This window comes from Oncorhynchus mykiss, chromosome 25 (assembly GCF_013265735.2).
Source record: "Oncorhynchus mykiss isolate Arlee chromosome 25, USDA_OmykA_1.1, whole genome shotgun sequence".
Taxonomy (NCBI): Eukaryota; Metazoa; Chordata; class Actinopteri; order Salmoniformes; family Salmonidae; genus Oncorhynchus; species Oncorhynchus mykiss.
Genome location: NC_048589.1, coordinates 18,342,458 through 18,363,242, shown reverse-complemented (window position 1 = coordinate 18,363,242; position 20,785 = coordinate 18,342,458). Strand labels below are relative to the sequence as shown.

At 43.9% G+C, this 20,785-nt stretch overlaps 2 protein-coding genes across 2 annotated transcripts in view; one reads left to right on the top strand and one right to left on the bottom strand.

The window, feature by feature from the left end:
• Positions 1-7: 7 nt before the first annotated feature.
• LOC110505499 (actin, alpha cardiac muscle) lies at positions 8-4,152 on the bottom strand. Its single transcript, XM_021584754.2, has 9 exons — positions 4,020-4,152; positions 2,315-2,465; positions 1,996-2,124; positions 1,752-1,862; positions 1,553-1,637; positions 995-1,156; positions 659-850; positions 366-547; positions 8-237 (listed from the first exon to the last, which is right to left on the bottom strand). Exons 2-9 carry the CDS (start codon positions 2,441-2,443, stop codon positions 94-96), a joined length of 1,134 nt encoding a protein of 377 aa, XP_021440429.1. The 5' UTR covers positions 2,444-2,465; positions 4,020-4,152; the 3' UTR covers positions 8-93.
• Positions 4,153-16,319: 12,167 nt separating this feature from the next.
• The window catches only part of LOC110504199 (eIF-2-alpha kinase GCN2-like), a 28,065-nt gene continuing 23,599 nt past the window's right edge, over positions 16,320-20,785 (top strand). The window contains 7 exon segments of the mRNA XM_036963049.1: positions 16,320-17,111; positions 19,279-19,381; positions 19,578-19,751; positions 19,852-19,932; positions 20,183-20,419; positions 20,421-20,511; positions 20,623-20,777. Of these exon segments, the coding sequence (XP_036818944.1) occupies positions 16,966-17,111; positions 19,279-19,381; positions 19,578-19,751; positions 19,852-19,932; positions 20,183-20,419; positions 20,421-20,511; positions 20,623-20,777 (987 nt within the window). The 5' untranslated portion in view covers positions 16,320-16,965.

Below are 20,785 nucleotides of genomic sequence, written 5' to 3'. Positions count from 1 at the left end.
ACAAATGTGTTGTTACAAGGATCTAATTTTATTACAACATGTATATACAGTAAATGACACATTACAAATGTATGGGTGAAGAGGGTTGACTGTTTAGAAGCACTTCCTGTGAACAATGGAGGGGCCTGCCTCATCGTACTCCTGCTTGCTGATCCACATGGCCTGGAAGGTGGATAGGGAAGCCAGGATGGAGCCACCGATCCAGACAGAGTACTTACGCTCAGGGGGAGCAATGATCTAGAAGATGAACATAGTACAGAGAATTGCTTAGTTTCACGTAGACTCACTGCAAATGCATACCTGAACATTTCAATTAACTTGATGGTTGACATCCAGAAGGTTAATATGGTGGGATTGTCCCTCACCTTGATCTTCATGGTGCTGGGGGCCAGCGCTGTGATCTCCTTCTGCATACGGTCAGCAATACCAGGGTACATGGTGGTACCACCAGACAGCACATTGTTGGCATACAGGTCCTTACGGATGTCAATGTCACACTTCATGATGCTGTTGTAGGCGGTCTCATGGATACCAGCGGACTCCATACCTGATAGAAGATATTACAGACGTCCATTAATTGACACAGAACACACCATTTTGTTGTTGTAATAGCATTTTGTAATGCAACCATAACGTATAATGCATAAGCATGCCTCACCAATGAAGGAAGGCTGGAAGAGGGTCTCTGGGCAACGGAAACGCTCATTACCAATGGTAATGACCTGACCGTCGGGAAGCTCGTAGCTCTTCTCCAGGGAGGAGGAGGAGGCAGCAGTGGCCATCTCATTCTCGAAGTCCAGGGCGACATAGCACAGCTTCTCCTTGATGTCACGCACAATCTCACGCTCAGCTGAGGGGGGCAATTTTACAGGATGACATGAAGAACTTTCACACAATTGCACAGCAAGAGATTGCTGTAATCACACAGAAATGACAATAATCAAAAAAATTAGGCATAACCTCATTGACAGTTAGCTCTCCTACACATCCTTACCGGTGGTCACGAAAGAGTAGCCACGCTCTGTCAGGATCTTCATCAGGTAGTCAGTCAGATCACGACCAGCCAGATCCAGACGCATGATGGCATGGGGAAGAGCATAACCCTCATAGATGGGGACGTTGTGGGTCACCCCATCACCAGAGTCCAGCACAATGCCTATAGGGAGCAGACAAGGCACATTAGTGAGTCAGACAGACACGACTGACAGAGGAATGGCCGGTTGTCATATGGGATTAATTCCAAGCATTTGTCACATCATAAACTAACAATGCCGCTGACATCAATGGCAGGTGTGCCACATACCCTTCTAAACATTGTTTAATACGTCCTTCGACAACCAGGGCACAATTCATCTAGCTGTCTCTGACAACTAAACAGCACACTTATTCAACATATTGTAACATGTGCATCAACTTGATTTGAGTTGTCTCCTGTTGTCATATTGACCACTAATGTGTGACAGCAAACTACATATTGTATCAGTAATATACTGTAGCAACTACCCATGGTTGATATTGGTACATATAAGAGGCAGTGTCCTGGAATACTGACCTGTGGTACGACCAGAGGCGTACAAGGACAGGACAGCCTGGATGGCCACATACATAGCGGGAACGTTGAAGGTCTCAAACATGATCTATAACACAAGAATAAGGGAGATATTTCCGAAGTTTGCTTGACGGTTAACCATAGCATTGCTTCTAACAGATAACCTGGATTTGATGTGGGGGAATAAAGGAGTTACAAGTACCTGGGTCATCTTCTCTCGGTTGGCCTTGGGGTTCAGGGGAGCCTCTGTCAACAGGGTGGGGTGCTCCTCAGGGGCAACACGCAGCTCATTGTAGAAGGTGTGGTGCCAGATCTGCAAGAATACGAGAGAGTTGAAGTTCTCAGTTTGTTATGTTGTTATGCTGCATGTATTTACTTCTAGTCTTGTGCCAAAATCAATACCAAGACTCTGATGTCAGTGCAAGATGTCGTAATCTAGGACCCACCTTCTCCATATCGTCCCAGTTAGTGATGATTCCATGCTCGATGGGGTACTTCAGAGTCAGGATACCCCTCTTGCTCTGAGCCTCATCACCTACGTAGCTGTCCTTCTGACCCATACCCACCATCACACCCTGGAGAAGAGAAAAGAGAGTTTAGGAATTACACTATAATCATCAGAGCCTACATGACAGATGGCACAGCAACATACTGCACTCTTTTTGACACAGTTTGACACCCCTCCCCTAAAAATCTGTGTCTGTACAATGACATGATCTATACCAGCCCCAGTTACGTCGTGGTAGTTTTTCCTAAGTACAATACCTGGTGGCGGGGCCTTCCCACAATGGAAGGGAAGACAGCACGGGGAGCATCATCTCCGGCAAATCCAGCCTTGACCAAGCCAGAGCCATTGTCACACACAAGGGCGGTAGTCTCGTCATCGTCACACATGGTTAGGCTTTACTGGTATGGTCTGTGGGTGACAGAGAGATATAGGGTTGAGAATGAGTGGTGGAAACAGCTGTAATCCCCCCCCCCCCCCCAACCATTGATTGCATTTCAAGCAGTCTTTCCTAACTGTTTTTTGTTCACAACCACAGACAATTTATTACTGTATTGACATGGAAAATGTCTCCATGCAAATCCAGGTTTTTCAATATCCTGCATTTTTGTGTCTTTTGGAAGATAATATACTGCTCTCTCTTTCATACAATGGTTAATATAGTTGTATTTATTTTACTACTGCAGTGCAATTTTTACAACTTGTCTTATAACTATTTTGGTGGCAGGTAGCGTAGTGGTTAAGAGCATTGGGCTGGTTCGAATCCCCGAGCCAACTAGGTGAAAAATCTTTAAATTTTCCCTTGAGCAAGGCACTTTACCCCAATTGCTCCTGTAAGTCGCTCTGGAAGAAGATCTGATAAATGACTAAAATGTATTTTGAAAATGTTATCAATTCCTTGTATTTAAAATAGCAGCTATCTATAGAATCCTAACCAATGTATGCTTTAAAAAATGTATATACAAGCTTGTTATGAAGTTACTGATACTCATTGGCCCAACTTTGGTTTTAGAAGTGTGGAGGACATAATTATAATAAATCTTTTTAGTCGGATGAACACTGCAAACCGCCTACCCGACCGTTCGGAGGTGTCCGCATGGTCCTAAAGCACAGAGATGCGTTTGTTTTGTATCACATTCCAATGATACAACTGGGGGGGCGGCAAAAATGCAATTCCAGAATGAATGTGGTGGAGGGGGGCATGTCCCCCCCCCCATCCCCAGTGAAAGTTGTGCCCCTACCGATACTGTATCTCAGCTGTCATGATGGTTCTTAGGACATTTTAGGGCCATAGAGGTAGCTCCAAAAAGGGCCATACCATTGGCAACAGCAGGCAAGACAAGCTATCTATTTTAAGCTCCACACTCTGGCTGCTACAAACACACATTAGACATTGTGCCACATTGACCTCCATGGACACCTATCTGGAGCTATTTCAGGCATGGGAGAGTTGGAGCCAACCCAGAGAGCAGCTGTTGGCACATTGTAACACCTCTGTTTACAGCATGGCTCCTTACCCCATCTCCCTACAATGGCTTCATTTATTAGACACTTTTAGATGTACCTGACCAGACCAGCATTGATCAGTGTACCGGTAACTGTTTACTAAGTTATTACACAATAATTACCTGCACCCTCCTTACCTGCACAATCAGCTCAAGATAAGTAATGTATCATTCACAAATCTCTGAATAGAATGTTGCTTATTATTTTGGAGCGATACCATCAATTTATTCCAATAAGCAGTGACTTCAGTTTAAAGTGTACATCTAGTTCATTCCTCAATAAAGCTACAAAGAATTCATCCTGGTAAAAAACTACATCCAATGTCAGAGACCAGCTCTGTCTGGTCAGTGCCAGGTCAAGATGTACTCAAATAACCAAAAAGTGGACTCCCAGTCCCGACGAAGTCAGATGTTTTCCATAGAAATAAGTAGTAATAATATGCAAGTAATATGCACTCACCAAGTTGTATTGCAAGACTGATGCTTCCACTGGGACAAAGGGCGAGAGTGAGAGGACCCCTTAAATAAGAGCAGGTCTGGGGATCAGGGGCGGAGCCTGGAGTTCACATAAGTCCAAATAAGAGCAGCTAGAAAAAAGAAAACAACATTAGAAGTAAATGTATGTGAGCAGGTGGGATGAGACTCCTCAAAATGATGAGATACTTCCTGAAAAATGCCAGACTGATCTGCTTTAGAAATAAAATGAGAGAAGTGAAAAGGGAATGTTCTAGAAAAAAGTGAATGTTCTAAAAAAAAAATATATATGTCTGGGTGTTATAATGGTATTCGTAATGTCAGACCATGTTGTTAGGTCAGTTTAAATTGTCTTCTTCATTAAAATACTTCACATACCCTGAGTGGACAAAACATTAGGAACATCTTTCTAATATTGAGTTGCATCCCCTTTTGCCCTCAGAACAGACTCAATTCGTCAGGGCATGGACTACAAGGTGTTGAAAGCGTTCCACAGGGATGCTGGCCCACGTTAATTCCAATTCTTCCCACAGTTGTGTCAAGTTGGCTGGATGTCCTTTGGGTGGTGGACCATTCTTGATACACACAGAAAAACTCCCTAGAAAGTCAAGAACCTAGAAAGAAACCTAGAAAGGTACCAGGCTATGAGGGGTGGCCAGTCCTCTTCTGGCTGTGCCGGGTGGAGATTATAACAGAACATGGCCAAGATGTTTAAATGTTCATAGATGACCAGCAGGGTCAAATAATAATACACAATCCATGTCTCAATTGTCTCAAGGTTAAAAATCCTTCTTTAACCTGTCTCCTCCCCTTCATCTACACTGATTGAAGTGGATTTAACAAGTGACATCATTAAGGGGTCATAGCTTTCACCTGGATTCACCTGGTCAGGTTTTCATCATGTTTTGTACACTGTAGGTTAGCTTTTATTTTACATGTTTTTTTACACAATGATAAAGAGTTCATTTTGAAATTACATTTGAATTTTCAAAGAATTCTGAAAACTGTTGATAAGACAGGATTAAAATAAAGGTTCTGATCAATCATTATTTTTGAGATCACACAAAAAGCTGCATTGGTCATTGTAAATGTAGTTTCATGATGTTGTTTTAAGGACAGAGTTTGTGAGAGAACTGAAAAGCAATTCTGACATTTACTGAAATTGAACTTAATGCAATTATCTCAAAAAAATATATAGAGCAGATGTGTCACAGTGTTTTTATTCACACACATTTGGTGTGGGTGGAGTAGTCAATGGGTGTCTGAGGGAGCAGACACATTATATAAAATCCACTGACTGGTATGAGACACTTATACCATGGCAATATGAGGGCCTTCCTTGCATGCATGGTGGCAAAAAACAGATTTGTGGGCCTTCTTAAGGAGATGAATGAGAGCAGCTTTAGTCCACCAGTCAGTAGAACACTGTATATGTGGACCAGTGGACCAGGCTGCTGTTGGTATGTGGGCTGAGCCCCTAAACATGGTGAACAGCTGAGGGTAATGACAGTCCTGTCCTTCCTCCAAGCTGGCTGTCTGACTGGTCTCCGTCTGCTATGCTGAGCCCTGATTGGCTCAGCTCTCTCCTTTTAGGGTCATGGTGTGTAACAGGTGTCAATCCAGTGGGGTCCCGCCATGTTGAGTTAGCAAACTGAGATCCTTATTTGTCCCACCCCCTTCAACACCCTTTAGGCGGGTCAGACAGGGGGACACTGTGGCGGATGGTTATCTTTGGAGTCTGTTAGATTATATCCATGGCTGGATTATATGAGAGCATTTTTCTCCTCTCGGCTGTCCCACTGGATGTTGGGCCTGCCTATTTATAGGTGTTACTTTGTCGCTATTTCTCCACAGATAGATAGGTGCTGGATGCTATGGGTTAGGATACAATTGCAGTCCAGTTATGTTCTTTTGCCATCCAATGACCAAACCAGCATTGATCACTGATGTTATTGGAGAGATAATTTTTAGAATCTCACACAACTCAATGTCACACAGCTTGTTCTGAGCACAGGCATATCTTTGAACTCTCATCACACCCAGAGCCTTTTACACCAATAGCCTATTCCATTGAATATCTATTCCAAAATAATTTATTCAGAATATTTGTTTTTTAATTATGTACTATTATCCTAATTTGTCATGTAGTAAAAGTCTTGGTCTGTTTTCCCTACTCATCCACTCTGCTTCCTCATCACCATCATCCAGTATTTAATTTTCTTTATTTAACTAGGCAAGTCAGTTAAGAACACATTCTTATTTACAATGATGGCCTACCCCGGTCAAACCCTCCCCTAACCAAGACGATGCTGGGCCAGTTGTGCGCAGCCCTATGGGACTCCCGATCACAGCTAGTTGTGATACAGCCCGGGATCAAACCAGGGATCGAACCAGGGTCTATACTGACGCCTCTAGCACTTGAACCAGGAATTATTGTCCTTGATAATGAAACAACAAATTCGGGCAATTAAGACAATAAAGCTATCAGGTGGACATATGTTTGTAGTGAATGGGATTGCATAGATTCGTTGCAGGAAATATAATGTATCTGCACTCTTGTTTTCTTTAGACAAACATTACTGCCATCTACAGTTGTCTTTTGGAACAGTTAAGTAATGATGTTACATGTCTGTGATAGCAAGTGATGCCATGTTCCAGCCAAAGATGGTGGATAAATGAAGATGTCTCACTGGCCTTTTTGTATTATTGATGTTTAATGAAGAAGTTCTCCACGACCCATGTAAATCTGGGATATATGAGATTTGTGGTGCAAGCCACGTGTCAAGTGTTTGCAAACGGAATATCGTTTAAGAGTCTGAGGATGCACGGTGGTGCAATTATGATGGGAATCACGTTCCAGTTCCCTGAGTGCCCTGTTAAGGTGAAAGAGGTCAAAGTAGCAAGGTTCAGGGCTGTCGAGAAGCTCTCCTATGCAGAGGCAGTGAAAATTGTTGAAGCATCAAGTAGAGATGATGAAGCTATGGCAGTGGATGATACCCAACAGTCTGTCGATGTCAGTCAGATGAGAGATCCTGAAATATTAATCGTGAAGTAGGTTGATTTTATTGCACAGGTGATTAATTGTACAGAATAAATTAACAAAAAATGTAAGAAACTGGAAATCACTGTGAAAGTGGCTAAAATGTTCTTGGATCGCCAGGATTTCCCAGCTGAATCATTGCATGGAACGGTGGCAGGCCTGATTACCAGCGATGATGAGTCAGCCTACAGGGAGGAGGTCAGTAACCCGACAGTATGGTGCAACAACCTATCCCTCAATGTCAACAAAACCAAGGAGCTGATCGTGGGGCAGCACTGGAGCAGTTAGACAGCTTCAAGTTCCTCGGTGTCCAAATCACTAAATACTTAAAATGGTCCAAACACACACGCACAGTCATGAAGAAGGAGTGACGGTGCCTCTTCTCTCAGGGGGTTGAAAAAGTTTTGCATGGGCCCTCAAATCCTGAAAAGGTTCTACAGCTGTACCATTGAGAGCATATTGACTGGCTGCATCACTGCTTGGTATGGCAATAGCACGGCCCTCGATCGCATGGTGCTACAGCGGGTTGTGCAGACAGCCCCCGAGCTCCCTGCCATCCAGGACCTCTATATCAAGACGATGTGAAAAGAAGACCCCAACCACCCAAGCCATAGACTATTTTCTCTGCTGCTGCACGGCAAGGGGTACCGGTGCATCAAGTCTGACACCAACAGACTCTTGAATAGCTCCTATCCCCAAGCAATACGACTGATAAGTAGCTAACAAAATGGCTACACAGACTGAGTTTACCTTGTATCTTTATTTACCTTTAATTTCAATATTTGCGCTGTCTCTATGCACACTCACTCGCCCTACACACTCACACACACTGTCACTCCAACACACACACACTGTCACTCCAACACGCACACAAACACTCACTTCATCATCTGCTCACTCACACATAATATGCACATATATTTATACTGACTCTATACACCCGCACTCCCACTCACATGCAACCTGCTGCTACTCTGTTTATCTTACATCCTGTTGCGTAGTCACCTTACCCCCTATACATATCTACCTCCATCACTCCAGTATCCCTACACATGTAAATATGTTATTGGAACTGATTTTTAAAATGTTTCCTGTATATAGTATGCTTACTTTGTGTATTTCCTTTTTTATTTTTATTTTCCTAGTAAAATTTTGTTATTGATTATTGCATTGTTGGGTTTTGAAAGGCATTTCACTGTACTTGTGCATGTGACATTAAAACTTGAAACTTGAATAATGTCTGAAGATGCTTCCCTTCTCAGACTCCATAGCCTGTGTAGAGATCTGAGTACATTTGACTAAGTGAAGGAGTACATTGACTTCTGTTTCGTTAAAAAATATATGCAGTGAGGGAAAAAAGTATTTGATCCCCTGCTGATTTTGTACATTTGCCCACTGACAAAGAAATGATCAGTCTATAATTTTAATGGTAGGTTTATTTGAACAGTGAGAGACAGAATAACAACAAAAAAATCCAGAAAAACACATGTCAAAAATGTTAGAAATTGATTTGCATGTTAATGAGGGAAATAAGTATTTGACCCCTCTGCAAAACATGACTTAGTACTTTGTGGAAAAAACCCTTGTTGGCAATCAGAGGTCAGATGTTTCTTGTAGTTGGCCACCAGGTTTGCACACATCTCAGGAGGGATTTTGTCCCACTCCTCTTTGCAGATCTTCTCCAAGTCATTAAGGTTTCGAGACTGACGTTTAGCAACGTGAACCTTCAGCTCCCTCCACAGATTTTCTATGGGATTAAGGTCTGGAGACTGGCTAGGCCACTCCAGGAGCTTAATGTGCTTCTTCTTGAGCCACTCCTTTGTTGCCTTGGCCATGTGTTTTGGGTCATTGTCATGCTGGAATACCCATCCACGACCCATTTTCTATGGCCTGGCTGAGGGAAGGCGGTTCTCACCCAAGATTTGACGGTACATGGCCCCGTCCATCGTCCCTTTGATGCGGTGAAGTTGTCCTGTCCCCTTAGCAGAAAAACACCCCAAAGCATAATGTTTCCACCTCCATGTTTGACGGTGGGGATGGTGTTCTTGGGGTCATAGGCAGCATTCCTCCTCCTCCTCCAAATACGACGCGTTGAGTTGATGTCAAAGAGCTCCATTTGTCTCATCTGACCACAACACTTTCACCCAGTTGTCCTCTGAATCATTCAGATGTTCATTGACAAACTTCAGACGGGCGTGTATATGCTTTCTTAAGCAGGGGGACCTTGCGGGAGCTGCAGGATTTCAGTCCTTCACGGCGTAGTGTGTTACCAATTGTTTTCTTGGTGACTATGGTCCCAGCTGCCTTGAGATCATTCACAAGATCCTCCCGTGTAGTTCCGGGCTGATTCCTCAACGTTCTCATTATCATTGCAACTCCATGAGGTGAGATCTTGCATGGAGCCCCAGGCCGAGGGAGATTGACAGTTCTTTTGTGTTTCTTCCATTTGCGAATAATCGCATCAACTGTTGTCACCTTCTCACCAAGCTGCTTGGCGATGGTCTTGTAGCCCATTCCAGCCTTGTGTATCTCTACAATCTTGTCCCTGACATCATTGGAGAGCTCTTTGGTCTTGGAGAGTTTGAAATCTGATTGATTGATTTTCTTCTGTGGACAGGTGTCTTTTATACAGGTAACAATCTGAGATTAGGAGCACTCCCTTTAAGAGCACTCCCTCGTTACCTGTATAAAAGACACCTGGGAGCCAGAAATCTTTCTGATTGAGAGAGGGTCAAATACTTATTTCCCTCATTAAAATGCAAATCAATTTATAACATTTTTGACATGTGTTTTTCTGGATTTTTGTTGTTGTTATTCTGTCTCTCACTGTTCAAATAAACCTACCATTAAAAGTATAGACGGATTATTTCTTTGTCAGTGGGCAAACGTCCAAAACGGCAGGGGATCAAATACTTTTTCCCCCTCGATGTATTTTATATATATATATATATATATATATATATATATATACACTGCTCAAAAAAATAAAGGGAACACTAAAATAACACATTCTAGATCTGAATGAATGAAATATTCTTATTAAATACTTTTTTCTTTACATAGTTGAATGTGCTGACAACAAAATCATACAAAAATGTTAAATGGAAATCAAATTGATCAACCCATGGAGGTCTGGATTTGTAGTCACACTCAAAATTAAAGTGGAAAACCACACTACAGGCTGATCCAACTTTGATGTAATGTCCTTAAAACAAGTCAAAATGAGGCTCAGTAGTGTGTGTGGCCTCCACGTGCCTGTATGACCTCCCTACAACGCCTGGGCATGCTCCTGATGAGGTGGCGGATGGTCTCCTCAGGGATCTCCTCCCAGACCTGGACTAAAGCATCCGCCAACTCCTGGACAGTCTGTGGTGCAACGTGGCGTTGGTGGATGGAGCGAGACATGATGTCCCAGATGTGCTCAATTGGATTCAGGTCTGGGGAACGGGCGGGCCAGTCCATAGCATCAATGCCTTCCTCTTGCAGGAACTGCTGACACACTCCAGCCACATGAGGTCTTGCATTGTCTTGCATTAGGAGGAACCCAGGGCCAACCGCACCAGCATATGGTCTCACAAGGGGTCTGAGGATCTCATCTCGGTACCTAATGGCAGTCAGGCTACCTCTGGCGAGCACATGGAGGGCTGTGCGGCCCCCCAAAGAAATGCCACCCCAAACCGGTCATGCTGGAGGATGTTGCAGGCAGAAGAACGTTCTCCACGGCGTCTCCAGACTGTCACGTCTGTCACATGTGCTCAGTGTGAACCTGCTTTCATCTGTGAAGAGCACAGGGCGCCAGTGGCGAATTTGCCAATCTTGGTGTTCTCTGGCAAATGCCAAACGCCCTGCACGGTGTTGGGCTGTAAGTACAACCCCCACCTGTGGAGGTCGGGCCCTCATACCACCCTCATGGAGACTGTTTCTGACCGTTTGAGCAGACACATGCACATTTGTGGCCTGCTGGAGGTCATTTTGCAGGGCTCTGGCAGTGCTCGTCCTGATCCTCCTTGCACAAAGGCGGAGGTAGCAGTCCTGCTGCTGGGTTGTTGCCCTCCTACGGCCTCCTCCACGTCTCCTGATGTACTGGCCTGTCTCCTGGTAGCGCCTCCATGCTCTGGACACTACGCTGACAGACACAGCAAACCTTCTTGCCACAGCTCGCATTGATGTGCCATCCTGGATGAGCTGCACTACCTGAGCCACTTGTGTGGGTTGTAGACTCCGTCTCATGCTACCACTAGAGTGAAAGCACCGCCAGCATTGAAAAGTGACCAAAACATCAGCCAGGAAGCATAGGAACTGAGATGTGGTCTGTGGTTATCACCTGCAGAACCACTCCTTTATTGGGGGTGTCTTGCTAATTGCCTATAATTTCCACCTGTTGTCTATTCCATTTGCACAACAGCATGTGACATTTATTGTCAATCAGTGTTGCTTCCTAAGTGGACAGTTTGATTTCACAGAAGTGTGATTGACTTGGAGTTACATTGTGTTGTTTAAGTGTTCCCTTTATTTTTTTGAGCAGTGTATTTTTTATTGTATTTTATTTCTTCCCAAGATGGCATAGCAGTTCAGACGTATTTTTGTCCTCGTCCTGTCGTGTATATAACTTTTTTTTCACATACATTTTTAATTTTCCAAAAACTCATCTTCAGAACACTCTCCTGCAATCCGCTTCACCAATTTATATTTATATAAAAAAGTATTATTTACCTCAGATCTGTAATCCTCCGAGAGGCTAGCCAGAAATTAGCCAGAAGCTAGCCGGGAGCTAGCCAGAAGCTGGTCCAGAAGCTACTCTGAAGCTGGTTCAGAAGCTAGTTAGCTTATTTACTGGCTAATCGTTAGTACTCAGCTAACCACGGTTTGTGGTCATCGGCTGTCCTTTGGCTCGAGAATCTATCGCCAGTTTTGTACGGCGCGGTGCAGCGCAGCGCGGCTCGGAACGGAACATACCGGATTTCGGCCGCTGGCGCTGACATCAATTGACATCAATTGTTCCGGAGCTAGCCGGCTGAAGAGTTCCATCAATCACTCCTGGGCTGCAGTCACCTATCCGGACCCGTTTTGCTGCCTACGCGGAGCCCCACCGGGCCTTCACAGTTGGACTGCCGACGTTGTCTACCCGAGGGAATTGTCCGGCTGGCTCCTCCGGCGCAACGTTGCCTGGGCGCCCATCTGCGGCCTGCTAGCCGTTGGCTATCTTATCGGCTGCTATCTGAATAGACAATCGGACAATTTTTATTTTATTTTATTTTTATTTATTTATTTATTTTTCTTCTTGGGCCTCTATAACTATATCTATTGTTTTTATTTTTGTTGTTGTTGTGTGATTTGGATTAATCCCCTCTACCACACGGAAACCCACTAATCTACTGACGGAACGCAAGTGTTGGCTAATAACAGACCTCCATTCTATGCTAGCTTGCTCCTATGCTAGCTTGCTACCGATTTAGCTGTCTAAATCGCCGTGACCCACAACCAACCTCTCCACTCACTGGACCCTTTTGATCACTCGACTGAGCATGCCTCTCCTTAATGTCAATATGCCTTGTCCATTGCTGTTCTGGTTAGTGTTTATTGGCTTATTTCACTGTAGAGCCTCTAGTCCTGCTCATTATACCTTATCCAACCTATTAGTTCCACCACCCACACATGCAATGACATCTCCTGGTTTCAATGATGTTTCTAGAGACAATATCTCTCTCTTCATCACTCAATACCTAGGTTTACCTCCACTGTATTCACATCCTACCTTACCTTTGTCTGTACATTATACCTTGATGCTATTTTATCGCCCCCAGAAACCTCCTTTTACTCTCTGTTCCAGACGTTCTAAACGACCAATTCGTATTGCTTTTAGCCGCACCCTTATTCTACTCCTACTCTGTTCCTCTGGCGATGTAGAGGTGAATCCAGGCCCTGCAGTGCCTAGCTCCACTCCTATTCCCCAGGCGCTCTCTTTTGACGACTTCTGTAACCGTAATAGCCTTGGTTTCATGCATGTTAACATTAGAAGCCTCCTCCCTAAGTTTGTTCTATTCCCTGCTTTAGCACACTCTGCCAAGCCGGATGTTCTAGCTGTGTCTGAATTCTGGCTTAGGAAGACCACCAAAAATTCAGACATTTTAATTCCAAACTACAACATTTTCAGACAAGATAGAACTGCCAAAGGGGGCGGTGTTGCAATCTACTGCAAAGATAGCCTGCAGAGTTCTGTCCTACTATCCAGGTCTGTACCCAAACAATTTGAACTTCTACTTTTAAAAATCCACCTCTCTAAAAACAAGTCTCTCACCGTTGCCGCCTGCTATAGACCACCCTCTGCCCCCAGCTGTGTTCTGGACACCATATGTGAACTGATTGCCCCCCATCTTTCTTCAGAGCTTGTGCTGCTAGGCGACCTAAACTGGAACATGCTTAACACCCCAGCCATCCTACAATCTAAACTTGATGCCCTCAACCTCACACAAATGATCAATGAACCTACCAGGTACCTCCCCAAAGCCTTAAACACGGGCACCCTCATAGATATCATCCTAACCAACTCCCTCTAAATACACCTCTGCTGTTTTCAACCAAGATCTCAGCGATCACTGCCTCATTGCCTGCATCCGTAATGGGTCAGCGGTCAAACGACCTCCTCTCATCACTGTCAAACGCTCCCTGAAACACTTCAGCGAGCAGGCCTTTCTAATCGACCTGGCCGGGGTATCCTGGAAGGATATTGATCTCATCCCGTCAGTAGAGGATGCCTGGATATTTTTTTAAAATGCCTTCCTAACCATCTTAAATAAACATGCCCCATTCAAGAAATTTAGAACCAGGAACAGATATAGCCCTTGGTTCTCCCCAGACCTGACTGCCCTTAACCAACACAAAAACATCCTATGGCGTTCTGCATTAGCATCGAACAGCCCCCGTGATATGCAGCTGTTCAGGGAAGCTAGAAACCATTATACAGAGGCAGTTAGAAAAGCCAAGGCTAGCTTTTTCAAGCAGAAATTTGCTTCCTGCAACACTAACTCAAAAAAGTTCTGGGACACTGTAAAGTCCATGGAGAATAAGAACCCCTCCTCCCAGCTGCCCACTGCACTGAAGATAGGAAACACTGTCACCACTGATAAATCCAGCATAATTGAGAATTTCAATAAGCTTTTTTCTACGGCTGGCCATGCTTTCCACCTGGCTACTCCTACCCCGGTCAACAGCACTGCACCCCCCCACAACAACTCGCCCAAGCCTTCCCCATTTCTCCTTCTCCCAAATCTGCTCAGCTGATGTTCTGAATGAGCTGCAAAATCTGGACCCCTACAAATCAGCCGGGCTAGACAATCTGGACCCTTTCTTTCTAAAATTATCTGCCAAAATTGTTGCCACCCCTATTACTAGCCTGTTCACCCTCTCTTTCGTGTCGTCTGAGATTCCCAAAGATTGGAAAGCAGCTGCGGTCATCCCCCTCTTCAAAGGGGGTGACACTCTTGACCCAAACTGCTACAGACCTATATCTATCCTACCATGCCTTTCTAAGGTCTTCGAAAGCCAACTCAACAAACAGATTACCGACCATTTCGAATCTCACCATACCTTCTCTGCTATGCAATCTGGTTTCAGAGCTGGTCATGGGTGCACCTCAGCCACGCTCATTCATTGATCTGGCCAAGGCTTTCGACTCTGTCAATCACCACATCCTCATCGGCAGACTCGACAGCCTTGGTTTCTCAAATGATTGCCTCGCCTGGTTCACCAACTACTTATCTGATAGAGTTCAGTGTGTCAAATCGGAGGGTCTGCTGTCCGGACCTCTGGCAGTCTCTATGGGGGTGCCACAGGGTTCAATTCTTGGACCGACTCTCTTCTCTGTATACATCAATGAGGTCGCTCTTGCTGCTGGTGAGTCTCTGATCCACCTCTACGCAGACGACACCATTCTGTATACTTCTGGCCCTTCTTTGGACACTGTGTTAACAACCCTCCAGGCAAGCTTCAATGCCATACAACTCTCCTTCCGTGGTCTCCAATTGCTCTTAAATACAAGTAAAACTAAATGCATGCTCTTCAACCGATCACTACCTGTACCTACCCGCCTGTCCAACATTACTACTCTGGACGGCTCTGACTTAGAATACGTGGACAACTACAAATACTTAGGTGTCTGGTTAGACTGTAAACTCTCCTTCCAGACCCATATCAAACATCTCCAATCCAAAGTTAAATCTAGAATTGGCTTCCTATTTCGCAACAAAGCATCCTTCACTCATGCTGCCAAACTTACCCTAGTAAAACTGACCATCCTACCGATCCTCGACTTTGGCGATGTCATTTACAAAATAGCCTCCAATACCCTACTCAACAAATTGGATGCAGTCTATCACAGTGCAATCCGTTTTGTCCCCAAAGCCCCATATACTACCCACCATTGCGACCTGTACGCTCTCGTTGGCTGGCCCTCGCTTCATACTCGTCGCCAAACCCACTGGCTCCATGTCATCTACAAGACCCTGCTAGGTAAAGTCTCCCCTTATCTCAGCTCGCTGGTCACCATTGCATCTCCCACCTGTAGCACACGCTCCAGCAGGTATATCTCTCTAGTCACCCCCAAAACCAATTCTTTCTTTGGCCGCCTCTCCTCCTACATATTTTTGTATGTAGTCCACCAATAAAACCCTTGAAGAAGAACGTTTATTGGTGATGAGGTTGAAATGGGTGTAGGGTTAGCTGGTAGGGAAATTCATACTACAGAATAGTAGGCTGATATACAGCCAATACAGTAGGTGGCGGCATGCACCTATAACATTTGTTTGTGGAGCGCCATAATACCAAAGACAAAGTAGAAGGCCGCCTACCATTACGCTCCGGCCTTTTTTAACGGGGTGGGACTCTCATAGGCGCCAATGCTTAGTTCTTGACAGTATAAGAACCATAAAAATAAAATGTGAGTGGGATGTATCGCTTCCTCTTACGCCTCTGGCTACAGTGTTGCAACAATGTTGTGAATACGTGGTGCAGTCAATGTTGTAAGTTCAACGTTTTCGAGCCAGATACAATGTCAATCGCGTAACTTTATTCAATATTGATAATGTAATGTTTGGAAGTAACAAAAGACGAGTGTTACGTTGTAGTTAAATCGCCTCGATATTTAGAGAGGGGTGTGTGCGCGCAACATGAGTGCCCATGTAGCGCAGCTAGGATGAGTTGTCATCAGACTTCTACATGGGCGGACGACTATTCTGTACAACAGGAAAACGAACTAGAAGCGCTTGCGTCAATTTTTTGAGAATATTTTAATGGTCTGCGTAATAACCATCCATGGAAGGTTGGCCTACTTTCAACACAATTGATTTATGAATAGATAGTAGCAACTTTTTGCCCAAAAAGTTGAATCGGTAAAATAGCCGTTCACTTGGCTCCCTGTTTAGCATACTGTTACTACTTATTTTTGAGCTCAAAACAACGTTTTTCTGCAGAGAAATGACAAAATAATTGTCGAAAGAGGGCGAATCCTCACTGAAGAAACAATAAATAGCGGGGAGGGCGTAGTAGAATAAATCTAATAATTTGTCCAGCTAAAACAATATTTGAAGGAGCATTTCACGATCTGACAATGGTAGCCTATGTTTTGCGCTTTACATTGTAGATTTGCAGTTTTGTAAAGCATTTTTAAGCATTTTGAACGAATAGCTGTTTTGGAGCCGGCTCTTTTACGTGAACACTTTTACGTGAACAGAGCCAAATGAGCCGGCTCTTTTACGTGAACACTTTTACGTGAACAGAGCCAAATGAGGCGACTCACCGATAAGACTCGGAATGTCCATCACTATTGCTGACTTGCAGAAGCAAAGTTGTGCTAATTACACAAACGCCATGCATGTCTATTTGTGGCTAGGTTTCCATGATCCTCTGTTGTTTTCTCCTCATCAAGATCAAAAGACCACTAGATGTATACCTGTGCCTGCGACCTAATGGACTACGCAATGGGAAGGAAAGTTATGTGACAGTGGACCTGCAGGTCCAATGCCCACCTACGTACCCTGATGTGTGAGTATCGTTACTCAATCCATCAATGGGATGGATATGTCATAGAATATTCCTTTCCCGAGATTCAGATGTTTATAATGTTGCACACTATTGCTTAGTATACACCTCTGGCATTAGGAAGACTGTATGACCCCTATCATGACTCCAATGACATTACATTGGGTGATTCCACATACAGTGCCTTCAGAAAGAATTCACACCCCTTGACTTTTTCCACATTTTGTTGTTACAGCCTGAATTTTAAAATGGATTGCATTGAGACTGTGTGCAATAATAGTGTTTAACAAGACCTTTGAATGACTACCTCATCGCTGTACCCCACACATAAAATTATCGTTAAGGTCCCTCGGAGGTGCAGTGAATTTCAAACACAGATTTGACCACAAAGACCAGGGAGGTTTCCCAATGCCTCGCAAAGAAGGTCACCTATTGTTAGATGGGTACAAATAAAAATAAATAAGCAGTCTTTGAGTATCCCTTTGAGCAAGGTGAAGTTATTAATTACTCTTTGGGTGGTGTATCAATACACTCAGTCACTACAAAGATACAGGCGTCCTTCCTAACTCAGTAACTCAATCGCTCAGGGATTTCACCAGGAGGCCAGTGGTGACTTTGAAACAGTTATAGAGTTTAATGGCTGTGATAGGAGAACTGAGGATGTATCAACAACATTGTAGTTACTCCACAATACTAACTAAATGACAGAGTGAAAAGAAGGAAGCCTGTACAGAGTGAAAATATTCTAAAACATGCATCCTGGTTTCAATAAGGCACTAAAGTAAAACTTCAAAAAATTTGGCAAAGAAGTGAACTTTATGTCCTGAATACCAAGTATTATGTTTAGGGCAAATCCAACACAACACATCACTGAGTATTTCTGTCATATTTTCAAGCATGGTGGTGGCTGCATCATGTTATGTGTATGCTTGTCATCGGCAAGGACTAGGGAGTTTTTTTAGAATAAAAATAAACTGAAAAGAGCTAAGCACAGGAAAACCTGGTTGAGTCTGCTTTCCAACAGGCACTGGGGGACAAATTCACCTTTCAGCAGGACAATAACCTAAAACACAAGGCCAAATATTCACTGGAGTTGCTTGCCAAGACGACATTGAGTGTTCTTGAGTAGTTCGTTTTGACATAAATCGGCTTGAAAAAGACTTGAAAATGTCTGTCTAGCCATGATCAACAACCAACTTGACAGAGCTTGAAAAATGTAAAAAAATAAAATAGAATAATGTTCAAATATTACACAATCCAGGTGTGCAAATCTTAGACTTACCCAGAAAGACTCACAGCTGTAATTGCTGCCAGAGGTGATTCTAACATTTATTAACTCAAGGGTGTGAATACTTATGAAAATTAGATTTCTGTATTTCATTTTAAATAAATTTGCACAAATTTCTAAGAACATGTTTTCACTTTGTCATTATAGGGTATTGTGTGTGGAGATGGGTGAGAAAATTCAATTTAATCAATTTTGAATTCAGGCTGTAACACAACAAAATTTGGAATAAGTCAAGGGGCATGAATACTTTCTGAAGGCACTGTAGCTGTATGCCGCCTGAGGCAAATGCCCTGACAATAGCCTCTAATACTGCCCAATGCTGGCCAAATGCTCTGTCTAAACATAACTATGCCTTGCTCATGATTTGGAAACCTTTGGAACTTTTTAACTTTCATATTAGCGTTTTTCAAATACAGTTGATGAACTTACTGTACGCAGTTTAGCAAAGTTACTCACGACTGTATTTTGAAAAACGCGATCCAGACGGAAATGTTTAATGGAATGGCCCAATGGAAATGCGAGCAGCAAGGTGGGAGGATGTGGCATGGCCTAGGCTGTGTGAAAACAAAGCCGGATGCAACTTTGCATACATAAGTGTATCTTATGGTTTCCAAAAACATATTGCAAGTGAAGATTAGCAATGTTTCTAAACGTTAAAACAGAGCGTCGGGACATGGAGCCAGCTGTGGTCCATACCTTCAGGTGCGAACCCAATAGGGGGACCTGCTGTAAGCCCCCTTGTTACCTTGTTCTGGAGAGCTAGGCACAAATGTACAGTCAACGTGTCTTTTGGTTTGGTACCATCGCCTGACAATCCTTTTTTAAGCAAAATGTTATAGATGCATAGCAATAATTCACGTTTGTTGTTTGCTTGGGCGACAGACCTCCAGAGTTTGAGCTGAAGAATGCCAAAGGTCTCTCCAATGACAACCTCCAGAGCCTCCAGACACAGCTCACTAAACTGTCTGCAGAGCGATGTGGGGAGGTGAGATAGACATATACAGGCAGACAGACGGATGCCTACAGACAAATCCACTCTGAACCAAACATGTAGATCTGAATAGTTTATCTACTCGTAGTTAGGAGTAGATGACCCATGAAATCCTGTGCCATGTTGCAATGGCCCCATCTCTGTGACAGAAAATATTTTTTGTCCCATCATCACCCCTCTCTTCCCCCAGGTGATGATCTATGAGCTGGCTGACCATGTCCAGGGGTTCCTGAGTGAACACAACAAGCCTCTGTCCAGCTCCTTTCATGAGGAGATGCTGAAGGACCAGCGGCTGCAGCAGGAGAGGCTAGCCCTGGAGGAGCAGGAGAAACTGGACCAACGCCGCAGGCAGGAAGAGCAGACAGTGAGGATGCATGCATGCTTATACACGCACTGCACGCACGCACGCACGCACACACTTACTGACCTCCTCAATGTACCTCTCAACTCATTCTTGTCTAAAGCAATTTGAGATTATGGCTGAAATCCAAAGGAGAGAGGAGGAGAAACGAGAGGAGAAAAGGAAAAAAGACATTGCCAAACAGGTGCCTTCAAAATCTTCAAATGTGTACATTTTGCCAACTTGTGCTGTTTTAGTAGATAAGCAATTCTTATTACTCCTCTGGAAAATTGATTGGAATTATAAACTATATGTTTTTAGGCTAATGATAATCAATTAATATATTATTTAAAACTATGTTACATTAGACCTGAAATGCACCTTTAAGAAAAAAATGCAAAACAGCCTGAAATAAATGTTTGATTTAACCATATTCTGGCTTTGTGACTGCCCAGGAGCGCCTTGAGAGTATGGACCAGCCTGCTGTAGACAGTTCTGTATTGGGCAGCTCATCTTATTCCCCTGGGCCTCCACCTGAGCATACTGAGCCCAGAAGAGGGACCAACCCCCGGAGACTGACCAACTCCAACACCCGCCACAGGCATGGGACAGCCACTTGTAAATATTATTTAGCTCTGTGCCTGAACTTAGTTAACACCGCATGCTGTTTTTGTTGTAACCAGACGGGACACATACAGCGAGGATAGCCCACGCTCACAGGAAGTGCTTTACTTCAGCAACAGTACCCTTGGGGATCTCATGGTGCATAGAGGAAAGTGCCTTGGTAAGAGCTTAAAATTCCCTGTAAATCTCATTATGGTCTGCGTTGTAGTTTACTGTACTGTCAGTGTTGAGTTGTGTGCCTCAATATGCTATGTGTCTGTCTCTCTGGCAGGGGAGAGTGTGAGGCTTGGCCGTAATGTTTATAATGCTTTCGACGCGACCAACGGAGAGTTTGCCATATACGAGTGGATCCTACGCTGGAACAAGAAGATTGGCAAGTTCTTCACCAGTGAGGAAAAGGGGAAGATTGACAATTGTAAAAAGCAGGTGAGTAA

Excerpts from the sequence above, each read along its gene's own strand:
- LOC110505499 (XM_021584754.2), bottom strand. The coding sequence starts at position 2,443 with ATGTGTGACGATGACGAGACTACCGCCCTTGTGTGTGACAATGGCTCT. Across the intron at positions 2,125-2,314 it reads TGGGAAGGCCCCGCCACCAG|GGTGTGATGGTGGGTATGGG; the intron begins GTATTGTACTTA and ends TCTCTTCTCCAG. Across the intron at positions 238-365 it reads CCAGCACCATGAAGATCAAG|ATCATTGCTCCCCCTGAGCG; the intron begins GTGAGGGACAAT and ends TTCATCTTCTAG.